At 39.8% G+C, this 15,308-nt stretch overlaps 1 protein-coding gene across 1 annotated transcript in view; it reads left to right on the forward strand.

Annotated features, from left to right (window-relative positions):
• GABRD (gamma-aminobutyric acid (GABA) A receptor, delta) overlaps positions 1–14,006 on the forward strand; it is a 14,326-nt gene extending 320 nt beyond the window's left edge. The window contains exons 2-9 of the mRNA XM_010021076.1: positions 6,776–6,888; positions 6,993–7,060; positions 7,990–8,210; positions 8,864–8,946; positions 10,787–10,924; positions 11,798–11,953; positions 12,537–12,748; positions 13,610–14,006. Coding sequence (XP_010019378.1) covers positions 6,776–6,888; positions 6,993–7,060; positions 7,990–8,210; positions 8,864–8,946; positions 10,787–10,924; positions 11,798–11,953; positions 12,537–12,748; positions 13,610–13,909 — 1,291 coding nt within the window. The 3' untranslated portion in view covers positions 13,910–14,006. The remainder of the gene's footprint in view (positions 1–6,775; positions 6,889–6,992; positions 7,061–7,989; positions 8,211–8,863; positions 8,947–10,786; positions 10,925–11,797; positions 11,954–12,536; positions 12,749–13,609) is intronic.
• The last annotated feature ends 1,302 nt before the right edge of the window (positions 14,007–15,308 follow it).

Raw genomic sequence — 15,308 nt, forward strand, 5'->3', positions numbered from 1 at the left:
CTGGCGCGAGTGACAGCTCAGGAGAAAAGGGGCTTGACTGAAGAGTTTCCTCAGTGTGCCCCATCTTGGGTTTGTTGTTTGTTTGGGGTTTTTTCATCCTTCTTCTAGCAGAGGATGCGCTTCTGCCAACTGAGAAGCAGTTCCTTGGGTTAATTCAGGGGTGTGTTTTTAGCAGGATGCCTGTAGAAGCCTTTTCCCGAGGGCACTTGCCCTAAATTGGGGGCAATCACTTTTTGTAAGGGTATTGCATATCCCAGAGCAGCCTCATCCCCGTAACAGCTCTGTAGGGGGCCTGCTTGAATGAGAAACTCTTCCATAAATCCAGCACAACCAGTGGGGTACGAACTGAACATCTTTGCTTGGGGCCTCCATAGGTGTAATTAAAACCCCCAGGTAGAGACATTCCTTTCTAATGGGTTCGTTAAGACTCCTGAACTTGAGATGAGAGGAAGAGACTGGCAGAGATCTTAGAAAAAGACGTCTGAAGAACGCCAACCATTTCTTAAAATAACAAATTGTAAAGATCTATGTTTGCAATTCATAGTCACATTTCTTCGGGAGGTGTTAGCTAGGCAACCAGCTATGCGCTCTCTATATGCTCTCCAGATCTGGAGGCTGGATGTGGAGAAAGCTTGCCATGATTATGCAATGGAAATAGAAGGGGGAGTGAAAAAGAACTTGCTGTATGTAAAAAAACCCATGTCTACATCACTCTTCCTGCTTTGACTTCGCAGGCATTACGGATACCTTTGGAGGAGTGTAAGAAGCAAAGTGATAACTGTAGTAAGACATAACATTGCTGTGATAGGTTTTGGAAATAATTAGTGAGATCTGATTTTTTTTTTTTTTTCCTGGGAAGGAAAAGGATCTGGCATTAGAGGAAGTGCCAAGTCAACTGCTCTTATTCAGGACTGACATAATGATTTATCTCGTGACCTTGAGGCTGTTACCCAGGGCCAGATGCTGACACTGTAGAGCTCTGAAGCAATCAAGGCAGAGAACATACTGCTTGTGACCTAAGGGCATCAAGATCTTGCCCATAATGTCAGTGATCCTGTCTCTATCTGTGCTTGGGCTAGCATTAAGTATTTAGGCTGAAAAGTGGTGTTTGAGTATAAGAGAAGAAAGAATTTTAAGGAAGTCAGTCTCTGTCTTTGTTCTTAGGCACAGCAACTGCCAGGATCTGTGCAGCCTGTAATTTGTTGGATAAATGACTTTACAGTTGGATTAATTACCTAGTTACTGGACTTTCTTCCTCCAGTTACACAACAGTGATGAGCTGTTTGTTAGAAATACATATACATGTGGCAGAGAGCAAGGCAGGGCAAGGCAAATTATACCTTGTGAAATTCCGACTGTTCCGTTTGTGGTAGTTTTCCAAGTATGCCAAATTGTGAGAGATTCAGTGGTCAAAGAGAGTTGGTCTGTTCAGTACAAGTTTTCTGAAGATTCTGGATTTAGAATGGCTATGGCAGAACACTGTTTAATCTTGTAAGAAGTGAGTACCTGCATGTGTGCTTCGGAGGACTTAAACAGAACAAAACCAAAATTCTATCCTTACATCAGTAAAATTACTCACACACAGATGACCTATGAAATAATTCCCCTTGGAAGGGCCCAAGCAGCACATTATCTTCCTTATTCTTCTTCCCTGCAGTTCTGTAATTAATTCTGTAACTAGTTTAGGTAAGGGATGCTTTTACGAAAAGCAAGATTTTATTAATACTGTAGTTTTATAATAAAGGACAAACTTGCCAATAGCTACATTCTATTGCTCTGCTTTTGTGTTCTAAATGTAATATGATTCATGGTTGGGATGACAGAGGACTTGCAAACCCACCAAATTCTCTGCTTGTGATTTCTATGGACTGTATACTGACAGGTGTAAGCAAAAACATACTGGAAAAGGGAAGAACTGAACTTGGTGGTGTGACATAAGACTTCCCAAAGGGAAAATGGGCTCTTAAAACGATGTTCTGTTTTGGCAGAGGAGGGGAGTGAGCTGAACATGAAGCTACTTCCTTAGAGCGGTTTTGAGTATCCTTTCGGGGTGCTCTAAGGAGCTGTAGTTGAAGCAATTTCTCTGTCATGTGTGCTGTTTGACTGAAGTGAATGAGCCAGATTTTACCTAAGTCAGCACATTCTGCTTATGCCAGTGCTGTTTTCAGGTAAACTTCTTAAAAAAGTAGTATTTTCTGGTCTGCTTGAGACAGTGGTTAGTGGCTGGGGCAAAGACTGGAGCTTTCCCTATTTTATCAGTTTGGTGTACTGTGGATGCTGAAGTAATAAATGTGCCACAGTGAATGAGATCATCTGCTGAAATACACTTTGGAATATTGGTTCACTTGCATGGGGAGAGAGTACTACTGATAGGTGTTTTGGAGTGTATGTCTGTGCTTTGCAATTCTTTATGGAAAGAGGTTTTAATTCTCTAATTAAAAATAGGTGTATCTTTTATATTTAAGATTCTACTATGTTAAATGACTTTTATACATTTGCATATAATTGTCCTTCTGTGGTGTGTCTCCCTCAGTCTTTTACTTCTATTCATGGAAACAGAGCAGCTTTAGCACATGAATGTATGCAAAGAGTGGTCCATTTTCTGTAGCTTAAAACTCACAGAGAGGAAATAGGGCTTTGATGTTTAAAAGGTTGCCATGAATTAAGCTTAATGCTTTTTCAATTACATTTCGAAATACAAAAGGTTTACAGTGAGCTTCACTTAGAGTCAGGAATGGCAGATGGGAGGGATACACATACTGCTCTGGATAATCCTGGAGTTTGACAGAGGCCAGATTGTTCACTGACCTTGCAGGATATTCTTTGTCTTTTTTCCCCCAAGAAAGTTCCCTTCATGGCAATGACATCTGGGACATTCGCCCCCAAAAGATTATCTCAAAGAAAATTAAATATAGTCCATCCCATCCTCAGTGTCAAACCGGTATTTCCATCCACCAGGTTTAAAGACTCGTATAGCAACTATGTCGCAGTCCCCAGAAGAATCAGGTTAGCAGACTTAAAGAAGAAACAGATGATGCAAAAAGTGATTTTCCACATCTTACTGCTATATGTATTTGTCAAGAGGCTAGCGTACTCGCCCTGGAATGTGACCTAAAGTCAGTATCTCATTGGCCACTGACTTAAAGATGCTGCTGAGCTTTTGGCGCTGCTGTGCAAAACCAATATTGCTAATGTTATGTCTTGTTTATCAGCTGCAGTGCACTCATTCACACAGAGCGTACAGATTGCCTCCTTCCTTGGTGTAATTTAAATACTTACCAGAGATTTTCTAGAAATATTGATATATTTCTAGCAACTGTTTTCAAGCAGTGTTCTGAACTGACAAACGCTTTAAAGATGTGCTGCCCAAGTTGTTTGGTCTATCTCCTCCAGATCACCCTGCTTCAGGAGAATGCAGTGGTCCTGCAGCAGCTGGGAGAAAGATGTCAGTTCGGTCAGAAAGGATTTTGGGCTAGATATACTTTTTATTCTAGAACTGATAGTACATAGCTCTGAAAGGATGAGCTTCTTTGCTCTGTCATTTGAGATTCATTGCTTGGAGTCGCTTTCCCTAACCTGTGTCAAGAACAGATTTGTTGGGCAAAAAAGAACTTCATAGTTGGCCCACTTTATCAGTGATTTCCTTTCCCCTTTGCTTGTGTGCAAGAGAACTAACTGTGCTTTTCATGGAGAAGATGTTTTACATCCAGCTTTAAATTTGGGAATGACTTCCAGAGTGGTATTAGTACACATGACTATGTTGTCATTCAGGCAGCCAAGCACCCCTCTCTGGCCTGGTGCAAAATAAAGATAAGCTTTTTGATGAGCTGTTATGCCCCTTGAATTTTACAAATCAAGAACTTAATTTTACAAAGCCCTTTTCTTACTAAAACAAGCTTTACAGCAGCTTATGCCAGAAAGTGAAGTTGCTGAATCAACTAATAGTTTCTTTTCATCTTTACTGCTTACACTTGGAAAAGTTAATCTCTTCCAATGTGTATTTTTTATGCCGGTCTTCCTTTTTCAGGTACCATAAATGAGTAATATTTTAGGCCCTATTTAATCCCAACTGCTTATCAAGGGTGAATGGAATTCTCCCACCATCTTTCATGTAAATTGAAAGCGCTGGTTCTGATGTACAGAAGTCCAGAAGAATGGCCCAAAGGAGTTTCCACAAACTGGCCTGTGAAGTATCACAAAAATAAAGCTCTGCTTTCCAAAGCCATCCTTTGTGACTGAGGACTGCAATACTGTCTGCTAATATCCACACTTTTGTCATCACCAGATAAAAAAGAAATGAAAATACTTTAGATAGAATAATATTCTTGGGTTTGCTATTTCTCTTCTCCCTCAATATTCCTGAGGGACGAAAACGAGGGGAATGGGAGATTTCTACTGTGCTGAAGGACCTGGTATGACCTGAGACCTAAACTGACACAAGGAAAACTTGGGCTCATTTATACCATGCTGTGTCACACCCCCAAGCATAGAGCCCTGCTAGGACATTAGTTCTTGTGTCTGTATTATTTCCCTTGCTCTACCAGCCTCTGTGTTAGTCTAACAATGTCATTTGAAGAATATGGCTGTTTAATGTGATTATGGGGCAGTTTAAAGGTAAAATACAGGTTCATGGGATCACAAGATGGTTGAGGCTGGAAAGGACTGCTTGAGGTGCTCTGGTCCAACCCCTGCTCAAGCAGGGCCACCCAGAACCAGTTGCCCAGGACCACGTTCAGATGGCTTCTAAATATCACCAAGGAGGGCAACCACAATCTCTCTGGGCAACTTGTCCCTGCAATCAGGCACCCTCACAGTAAAAAATGCGTCTCCTGATATTCAAGCAGAACCTTCGTGTTTCGGTTTATGCCTCTGGTCCTGTCACTGGGCACCACTGCAAAGAGCCTGGCTCTGCCTGCTTTACACCCTCCCTTTGTGTATTTACATACATTGATAAGATCCCCCTGAGTCTTCTCCAGTCCCAGCTCTCCAGCTTTTCCTTATGACAGATGTTCAGCCCCTTAATCAACTGCATGAAAAAAGCCTAATATTAGCAAAAGCTTTTGGTAACTCAGTGATAACTGTCTGTAAGAGAAACTGTAGGTTACTCAGTCTCACATATTCTCTTTGAGTATCTAGAAGCCATTTTGTGAGTGCCACGCTACTGTGTGAGAGTGGCAGTAACTGAGGGAGAGACATTTCATTGCCCATTTCAAAGGCAGTTTAAAATGAACCAGTAGTATAAACATCAACAAAGTAAATCCAGCCATAAAAATATTTCAGCTGTAATGCTTAAATAATTCCCGCTGGTATTAAGTGCATATAGCTTCACTGACCTCAACACATTTGTACACTGATGATCTGACCCTAAGGCTTTATTAATAATAGAAGCAAGATTCTTTTTAATTGTGTCATGGATATTTAAGTAAAACTCCCTCTAGATTGTAATCTGTGTAGAGCACATGGCAAGCTACAACCCACCGTTTTTAACCCACCACTTGTCATTTTAGCTTCCTTTTAGCTCTATGTCTCTCCTTGATGCCATTAAAATAGAATACTAACACGGGATAACTGCTGCATGTACTGTAAATGCTTTTACAAAACAGACAAGGCTCCTGGCAGTTCTTACAATGACATTACTTCTGTTACAGCGAGTGATTGATTTTGAGTCAGTTATCTGGGGGTGAGTTCCTGATGCACACAAGTAGCAATACCTGTTGTGAAAGGGGAGCAGCAGAATTTGGGTTTATTCTTTTTCTCATGATAAGTACTCATAAATACTCATGGGATTCTAATTTTACTACTTGTACCTAGGCACTTCTGTACTACTGTGTACGTAGGCACGAGGTAGGGCGCTACAGGGGAGTCACCTTCTGACTTGAGCATTGTTTTCAAAACACTTTATAAAACTTGGCTGCAGTTTTAGCAACAGGAGTTGAAAAACACCATCTTCTACTGAAAAACAAAGAGATTTTTAGGCAGGTATATTCATGCAAGTGTATTGGAGTTATTTATTTTAACTAGGAAAAGACATAAAGTATCATTCTTTACCTATAAGAGGAGCTTATGTGTTTTACTGAATAGGAATTACCATTACATATCTATGGCTGAAGCTTTCAAATTAAAATTAATTACATTTTTAAACAAAATAATTTCAACGTTGTCTCATGTTCCTTAATCTGCCAAGGCCTCAATTTAAAAAATTCTCCTTCTTGACCATGTATTTTCAGTTTTCAGGTATTAGCATTACTTTTCACATTCCTGAGGCCCAGTGGTCCTTTTCACAAAGTCAAATATGTTAAATCCAAACTCCAGGTGTGTAATTTTTACTGTTTACCCATCACATTTGATGAATTACCAGCCCTCTTGAACTCAGCTGTTCCATAGCTGTACTAAGAGCTGTCACAGCTGCTGTAAACTGCTACCCAGATAGATGCATTTCATCATCCACAGATGCATTTTATACAGTATACAAAGTATATTGGTTTCCCTCATGCTTTCTTTACATTTCTAAATCTATTTTCTGCCTACTTTTTTTTTTTTTTAAAGAAATAAAGCTTAAAAAGTGTGTGCTTGTCTTTCAGAAAGGCCATAGACTTGCCTGAAATACGTTTTGATTTGAAGTGTCTGACATGGTTTTCCTATCTATATACAGCTATATGCTGGCCATACTGTAGGTGATCTCTGGTATAAAAGAAGTCAATATCTCCCATTTTCTGTTAGTTTTCTGTTTGTGAACATGGCCAAGTTATAAAAGATACTTATTCTCTTTACCTAGAGCTATGACTGACATTGGAGATTACATAGGTTCCAACATCGAAATATCCTGGTTACCCAACCTGGATGATTTAATGAAAGGGTATGCACGTAACTTCAGGCCTGGGATTGGAGGTGAGACTTTGGGAATAATCTCTCTTATGTTTCTTACAATCCTTCTTCCCTACCTATATTTTTATAGGTACTTTGATGATATAAATTAAAACGTTTTTTCTCAGGTCCTCCTGTTAATGTTGCTCTCGCAATTGAAGTAGCCAGCATCGACCACATCTCAGAAGTGAACATGGTATGTCACCAGTTAAACCTACCCAGTTGTGAACATATGTACTGCAGTGACAGAAACTGTACAAAACTAACTAGAAAGACAGTTGATCTCCAACATGTTTGGAATGGAAAAATTGCCACAAGAAGGTGCTGCGGGGAACAAATGTTGCATTTTAAGACACAGGCAGTCTCTCCTGGCAGGCATTGGCAATTACAAGAATCTAGACACGTGTAAGTCACTGAGATTTCTTACTACAGTTAGCAAGGTTGGATCTGTGCAGCACATACTAACAGAAAGCCTTATTTTAAGCATTAACACCAGCTTCTGTTCAAATTCCTTTTCACCACAGACACTTCCAAAAAGAAGCTAAGGGAATGATTGGTTGTGAGATGCTCCCATTTTTGTGTAAAGCCCTTCCAATAACACAGTGGAGTGTAACAGCTTACAAATCACACAAACAGGCATTGGCATGGATTAGCTGCATTTCTGAAACACAATAGATTTAATTTTAAAATCAAAACTTTGGCTTTCTCTCCATCCTTTCGCTTCATAACAGATGCATAACTTCACCTGGTTTTTTTTTTAGTTTTGCTTTCAAAAACAAAAGTTGCACTTGTGGAAATACATAAACTGATTTTCTTCATTAGGACATATGCAACTCATCCAACATGTTACATGTGACATTGACATCGAATCATTTTTTTGATATCTTGGGTTTATCCGTGGTAGACGCATATGACAGAAATTAAAATACTTGGGCAGCTCTATGGTTGACTGAGTATAAAAATACTTATTCGCATTGGAAGCAGTTACTACATTTCTAGGCTAATACAATAATTTTTGACCAAGTCCCAGGACATTACCATTGAGACATTACCATTATGTCTCAAGACATAAACAAATTGTGTTTGTTTAGCATCACTTTTTGATCGGGATTTCTCTTCTCGCAGGAATATACCATGACAGTATTCCTGCACCAGAGCTGGCGAGACGACCGCCTGTCCTACAACCACACCAATGAGACACTGGGCCTGGACAGCCGCTTTGTGGACAAGCTCTGGCTGCCGGATACTTTCATAGTAAATGCCAAGTCTGCCTGGTTCCATGATGTGACAGTAGAAAACAAACTGATCAGGCTCCAGCCAGATGGAGTCATTTTATACAGCATCAGGTGAGTGAGAAAGAGTGCAAGTGAACTCTATCATGGATTAGCTTTTTAGACAGACTATAAAGTAGTCACTCGGTTTTCCAAGGATGATTTCTTGAAATAATTATTAATGTAACATGGAAGAAAGTACTGGTGACTCCTACCAGAGATCCGTTTGCTTTTCAAGGATTACACTGCCAGGAAGGTGTCTTTGGCAACATCGCATCATCAGTGATCGCTTTCAGAATGTCCTTAATGGGAGATAAGCACCTCATAACTATTGAGTCAGTGGGCAATATGCTCCATACAGGGCAAAGATTATGATCTCCACTCTCACTATTTTCCAAGGGAACTATAAGCCTGACTTAGGCTCAACTTCCCCATCTTTCAAACAGAAAAAGTAGTATTTCCTCACGTTGGAAGGGTGTTTTTCCCGGAATTCAATAACTATGTTTAAAGTTAATTATGTAATCTTCTAAAAAATTATGAGTGTGCAGTTCTGAAACTGTAAGTCCAAAGTCACCCTTAAAGTATTTGTAGTGATCTTGGGGACAGTGGAAGGGAGTAAATATGACTCAGAAAAGTCCTTTTCCTAGTCAGAAATAGCTAAAGTGTCCTCTGACATTAGACATGTCTATCTGAATGCATCTAACTGGTGTTCATGTTGCTTGGAACAGGATTACCTCAACAGTGGCCTGTGACATGGACCTTTCCAAGTATCCGATGGATGAGCAAGAATGCATGCTGGATTTGGAGAGCTGTAAGGGCTGAGTACAGTGTTTCATATAACTTGTATTTTGTGTAAAGCCTGTGTATATGGTGCTTGGCTTGCTGCAGTTTGCTGGAATGATTCTGCTTTAGTCCACGAAATGTCAGGAGTGCCTTAGGATTTAGAAATAATGGGTACAAATAGGAATCCCTTCATTCTGTGTTGGGCATTAGATTGTGGACTTTTCAATACCAGTTCAGCTCAGATTCAGTTCAGCACTGAAGGATTTAACTTAGTGAAGATGAACAACCTACAGTCCTGCCTTTTGTGGATTTTATATCAAGGAGTCTCCAGGTCCTGAGGGTTCCAGAGATTTGTGAATAGCAGTTTCTGAGCAGATCCACTGGCCTATTGATGCAAGTTCATCTTTTTCCTTTTGAACACTGACTTTGTTTTCTAGGCAATGAACCACGATACCATTTTTCCAGTCAAAAATAGCAATCTACAGTTTTACTTATGTAATCACCAAATGCAGAGGCAGCAGACACTGTACCAGCAACTGAATCTCTCTCCCAGCACATTCTGCAGGGAGTTTTGGTGGTACTTGAATTTTTAAATTGAATATGAGGGGGTTGATTTCAGTCAAACAATCATGCAGAAATAAAGCCTCTTAAACAAATGAATGTTTTAGTAGTAAGTTTTTGATTAACAGTGAAACTAGCAAAGCTCAGTTTCCTGTGGATTTGCATATCATGTAAGTTCCCTCATACGTATTCCTCCTTCTCCCATGTCCCTGGTGCCCTGTACCTTTCCCTGGTAGTTACCTTTCAGCTGCCACCCATGCCCAGCTGCAGTCATTAACAGGCTGATCTACATGGTGAATGTCAAGCAGATGCATCTCAGAATAGGCATGGGGCTGAGATCTACTGCTGCTCTCTAACTGGCTGCACAAACTTGACTTTTCCATTCTCCACACACTATCTCTTACAAAACTTTAAGAATCTAGAATTTCAAGAATCAAGAATTTGAAACCTTTACCTTTTTGTCATTTTGGCTGGGAAAATATGAATTTCAAAAGCTGTTTGGAGAACTGACAGAAAACCAACACATGGCTGTTGGCATAAAACATTGTTTTCTTATTAAATTGCTTTAAGCCCAGGGGAGACCCTAACAGTTGTTTCAAAGAGTGGGGATTCATATGAACAATTCAGTATGTACCTTGTGCAGTGTCTATTTGTAAAAGCACTGCAGGGCTTGCAAGGGTTGATACAAACCCGACTGGACACATACTTTTTAAGGACACTGGGGAATCACTGACAAAGGAAATCTGTTTCCCCAGTGCTGCCTGACTGGTACAGAGTACCTATCTTGTTAAAGCAATGTGTGATCTTGGAGATAGATTTGCCATACAAAATTGCAACCTGATCTGTCTTCAGTAGGATAGGCATAGATAGATCAGATTTGGGAGTTATTTTCTTTTACGATCAGAAATTTCTGTGCCTCTGAGATCCAAGCCCAGTGCAGGGGTAAGTTAGCTAGATGGAGTAACAACAGCAAGAGTAACTTGACTTTGAGTACGCAATGATCTTTTTGAGAGATAATTTGACTATTTCTCATGGCACTGCCTTGTGCCATGCCACACATTGCTAGTCAGCGTGAATCAACTTGAATTACTCTCCCTGTAGGAAAAATACCCCAATGTGACACTGGCAACATTGATGCTGCCAGGACAGTGAATTACCCAGACTGAATCACAGCATGTTTGCAATAGGACGGATGGAAATCAGCACAGCAGAGGAATTAGAAGACTTCCACTATGAGTCCTCCAAGTGCTTATATTTGCTTATATTTCTTCCTTAAACCTAGTGTTTATTCAGGTTTCTTTTTGCAGATGGCTACTCTTCAGAGGACATTGTCTATCACTGGTCAGAAAACCAGGAGGAGATCCATGGGCTGGATAAGCTGCAGCTTGCTCAGTTCACAATTACCAGCTACCAGTTCACAACAGAAATTATGAACTTCAAATCTGGTAACAGGATCTGTCTTCAGCTCAGGGACAGTATCTGACTTCTTCCTGAACAGGGAAACCTGTGTCTATAATAGAAAATCCTGCTTCTTAATTTATTAATTTAAGAACCTGCCAGGTTTTTGATAAGAATTTTCTTCAACTTACACTTGTAAAAAATGCCAACCTTTTCTGAGCCTTCAGGTACCTGCTGTAGCATATTACGTACTTTAGCTCTGTATGTCTGACAAAATCCTGCTTGCAGCACGCAGACAGCACTGGATAAAACCACTCGAGGTATTGCTCGCATTTTCTTGACCTAATTTGCAACTTCCGATGAAGAAAATTTTCCATCAGCCCTTATGTTATGAAGCTTATGATGTACACTCAGATCACACTAATTCTGTGCAGTAGAAGTCAGTGGTGTGTATGCGTAGCACTGGGTTTATTGCAATGTTTGTATAAGGTTGGAGTAATTTCTTACTCTTTCATGTATTCAGATTCTCATTTATGCTGCACATCTCCTCTAAGCTCTTTTTTGAGTTTGAAATTAACTTGCCCTTTTAAAAATCTAAATTTAGTGTCTGGAGGACTTTCTACAGCAGATGATAAGACAGTACAACATTTTGAAGCAATACTGTTACTTGAGAAGACTCATATTTTCTGAGTTGGCATTGACATGACCTGAGACAAAACATTTCACCTATTCTTAGCTGATGAGAACTGTAGTACCTCATGCAGGGTTTATGAAACCTAATTGAACAGTATTTAAAAAAGCTTTTTGTGATCCTTGTCCAAAAGCTGTTTAAGAATGTACATCTGTGTCATTACAGGAGATGTTATTTTGAGTATCAGCCTAACTGTAGTTCACACAGTGTCTCTGTGCTCTTTTTTCAGCAGGTCAGTTTCCCAGGCTCAGTCTCCACTTCCACCTTCGCCGAAATCGAGGCGTTTACATCATTCAGTCTTATGTTCCTTCCATCTTACTCGTGGCCATGTCCTGGGTGTCCTTCTGGATCAGTCAGTCTGCTGTGCCTGCCCGAGTGTCATTAGGTAAAACAGAGTTTGGGAAACTAACAAGGAAGGGTATGCTCAAGTTATAATTATCTCTAATAATCTTTATTTTCCATGAAGGTGCATTTATGTATACTATGTTTACACCTGCAGAAGAGATGGTGCTTTAAAAGATTTCCCTCATGTTCTAATTTTTGTCATGCAATCAGAGTAGCTGCCTCAGTAAAGAACAGAAGATAACCACCTACAGAGGGTTAAAAGCAACAGTGAGTGTGAGGCACATGTATGAAAGAATTGATTTGAAGGAACTGGGACAGTGACAAAAAAATGTTCTTAAAGCTTGTGGATCTGTTTGCCTGACTCAGGGTTGTCAGATGCAAGAGTTTTTGAGAGTTAATTCTGGTTTTGTTTGTCCTGATCTAAAACAAAACCAAGAATAACGTGTGCAAAGCTGCCTTAGTCATACCAAGGCAGTTTTTTATGACCTCCCGTTTTGAAAATCAGAAGCCACAATGTTAAGGGGCTTCTACCGTGAAAATATTCCTCAGCTTCAGATTAGTAAATACACTTGTTATAATGTACACTGTGAAACCTAAAGTAAAATTTTTCACGCTGACTGCAGGTATAACTACTGTTCTCACTATGACTACATTGATGGTCAGTGCCCGATCTTCACTTCCACGAGCATCTGCCATCAAGGCACTTGATGTTTACTTCTGGATTTGCTATGTGTTTGTCTTCGCTGCACTGGTCGAATACGCGTTTGCACATTTCAATGCTGACTATATGAAAAAGCAAAAGAACAAACTAAAGGCAAGAAGGCAGAGTGCAGAGGTCAGTAAGTGTAATATTATGAGTAACTTTGCAAAAGACTCTATAGTCTTCAACATTGTCCTCTGGAAATTACATTTGTTACACCCAAGCTGCATAAGGTAAATACAGGTGAAACGAGCATGGATCCAAGTCATGTAGGTGTGAAGCCCAGTGAAGCTGAACAAAGGAGGACATAGATGAGATTTTTTCCAGAAGCTCCAGATGTGCTTTGCTGCTTTCTTCACGTACATATATGCCTGTTAGTGATGAAGTACAGGGGAACTGATTAAGGAACTATTTTTTGACAATTCAAAATTTGAAGTCCATGCCTACATATTTTAGAACTCTCTGGCACCTTGGGTATTATTTATGATTATTTATTACTTCGTTTTATTAAGCTGTAGCAGATATGACTGACCCATATTGATTTTCTGTCCCAACTCTATGTTGTCTCAGCTTTGACAAGAGCCTGAGAACTGCCTGTGGGCTTTGGCCACACAATGGGATGTGTCCTTGAAGTCAGTCAATTGTTCTGAGTCAGGAAGGCCTAAGCATGTTGTCTCAATGGTGCCTTGATAATTTTGAACATGTAAAATTATAACCAGAATTTAAACATTGTAGCCCAGAGTCTTTCAGTGATCCTTCTGCCAAAGCAAGTGAGCAACCTGGTCTACTGGAAGGTGTCCCTGCCTGTGGCAGGGGGTTGGAACTGGGTGAGATTTAAGGTCCCTTCCAACCCAAACCAGGCTGGGATTTATAATAAATACCATTCAGCACCTATGGATCTCACAGGTATTTCACCATCTCAGTATCATGTCTAGTTTGTATGAACTACCTTTGCCCTATAAATTGCTATTATAGGTTCTCCTCTTTCCTTTGCAGATAAACGTGAAGAATGCCATTGTTCTGTTTTCCCTTTCCATAGCTGGTGTGAGTCAGGAACTGGCCATTTCCAACAGGCAGCACCGAATTCCCAGAAGCCTGCCTGGATCTTATGGCACAATAGAAATAGAAACTGGAGAGACAAAACAGCGGCAAATAATGAAACTGGATAAGAAGAGTGGTCTGAAGTCCCTCTTTAAGCCCATTGATGCCGATACCATTGATATATATGCCAGAGCTGTGTTCCCAGCAGCCTTTGCAGCAGTCAATGTCATATACTGGGTTGCATACACAATGTGAAAAGCTACAAATTGAACAATGCCTACGGACTAAACAGCCCTTGCAGAAACTGTATGGATCTATCTATTCTCAATAGAGCTTGAGGTACTTCTAAAGTCAAGAAAGTCCTGCTATCAATTCCTACTAAAACCAGCAATTTATTACCCATCTGGTTTGAGACAGTAATAACTGTACTCTGCCAAACAATTCCAGCTCCTAATTTCCTGGATTACCCTGAGACAATTTTTCATATGTAAATATTTACAGCAAAAGCTTAAATCATAAATTACCATGGGTTTCCTCCACTTTAAGGGTTGATCAGTAATGAAGATTTGGCTTTTCATACTCAGGTCCTTTCCTTTTTTGTAATGGAAGAGCTAATTCCTCACTTCCATACAGGAGTAATTTTCTGCATCTGTCCTTCTGTGGGGTGGTCCAGGTTTAACAGTAGTGATGAAGGTTTTAATCATAAAAATCTCATGAACAAAGAAAAAGGGAATAGAGGAGAGTGGGGGCTTTTTCTTAAATTATTATTTGTCTTGGATAAAGTATTGAAAACATTTCAATACTCTTAGTGACAGCATGAAATAAAATATACTACATAAGATTCTACTGAATTGTTAATAATGACTGCATTACATTCCAGATCTAAGCTAATGGAAGTTTAAACACTTAAGTACAGTGAAGTTTATTAGTTTAGTAGGCCTCAAAATAGATAAAAGTGATCTAGAAACACAGGGAAAACTCAGGTTTCCTACGTTGGATTGGGAAAAATTTTAAAGCAGCTCAATAATGAAGGAACTCTGACTCCATTTTCAAGAAGGGCTTTACAATTCATTCTGTCAATTTTCAGTGAGAGTCTACCATGTGTGCCTCTGAAAATATCCTTTTTGCATCTGTCCCTAAATAGCTGAGTGAAGTAAAAAAATGTCATAACTGGCTCTGAGTTACTGCGTTGCTTTGGATATTTTTGCCATTTTTATTCAGAGGCTGATCTAATATGTTAGGCCTCTTCACTTCCACTATTTGACAGTGAAATTTGTGGGTACTCATGCACACACTTCTTAAATCAGGATTAGAGCCTCTCACCCCACTCATGCAAAATAACACTTTGTTCTGTCAATAATTCCAGGGAACTCAGCAAATGAATACAGTATCCACAACAAACACCAGCTTCACATACATTCAAAAAACTCCACAGTAAATATTTTGGGATATGATTTAAAACAAGTAAAATATTGTTAGTGTAGGAAACCAATGTAAGACACTTCAAAAGGGAAACTTTTCTGAGGATTTTGTCGCCTTGAAAGTGAAATGTTGTTTTAAATATCGAGACTGACACAAAAGAAAATACGAAGTGAGAGAGAAAGGGAAAGAAGGAAGCAGAGCAAGTGGCTAAAAGCTACGATGAAAGGGAGCA

Source organism: Nestor notabilis, unplaced genomic scaffold (assembly GCF_000696875.1).
Source record: "Nestor notabilis isolate BGI_N333 unplaced genomic scaffold, ASM69687v1 scaffold24058, whole genome shotgun sequence".
NCBI lineage: Eukaryota > Metazoa > Chordata > Aves > Psittaciformes > Psittacidae > Nestor > Nestor notabilis.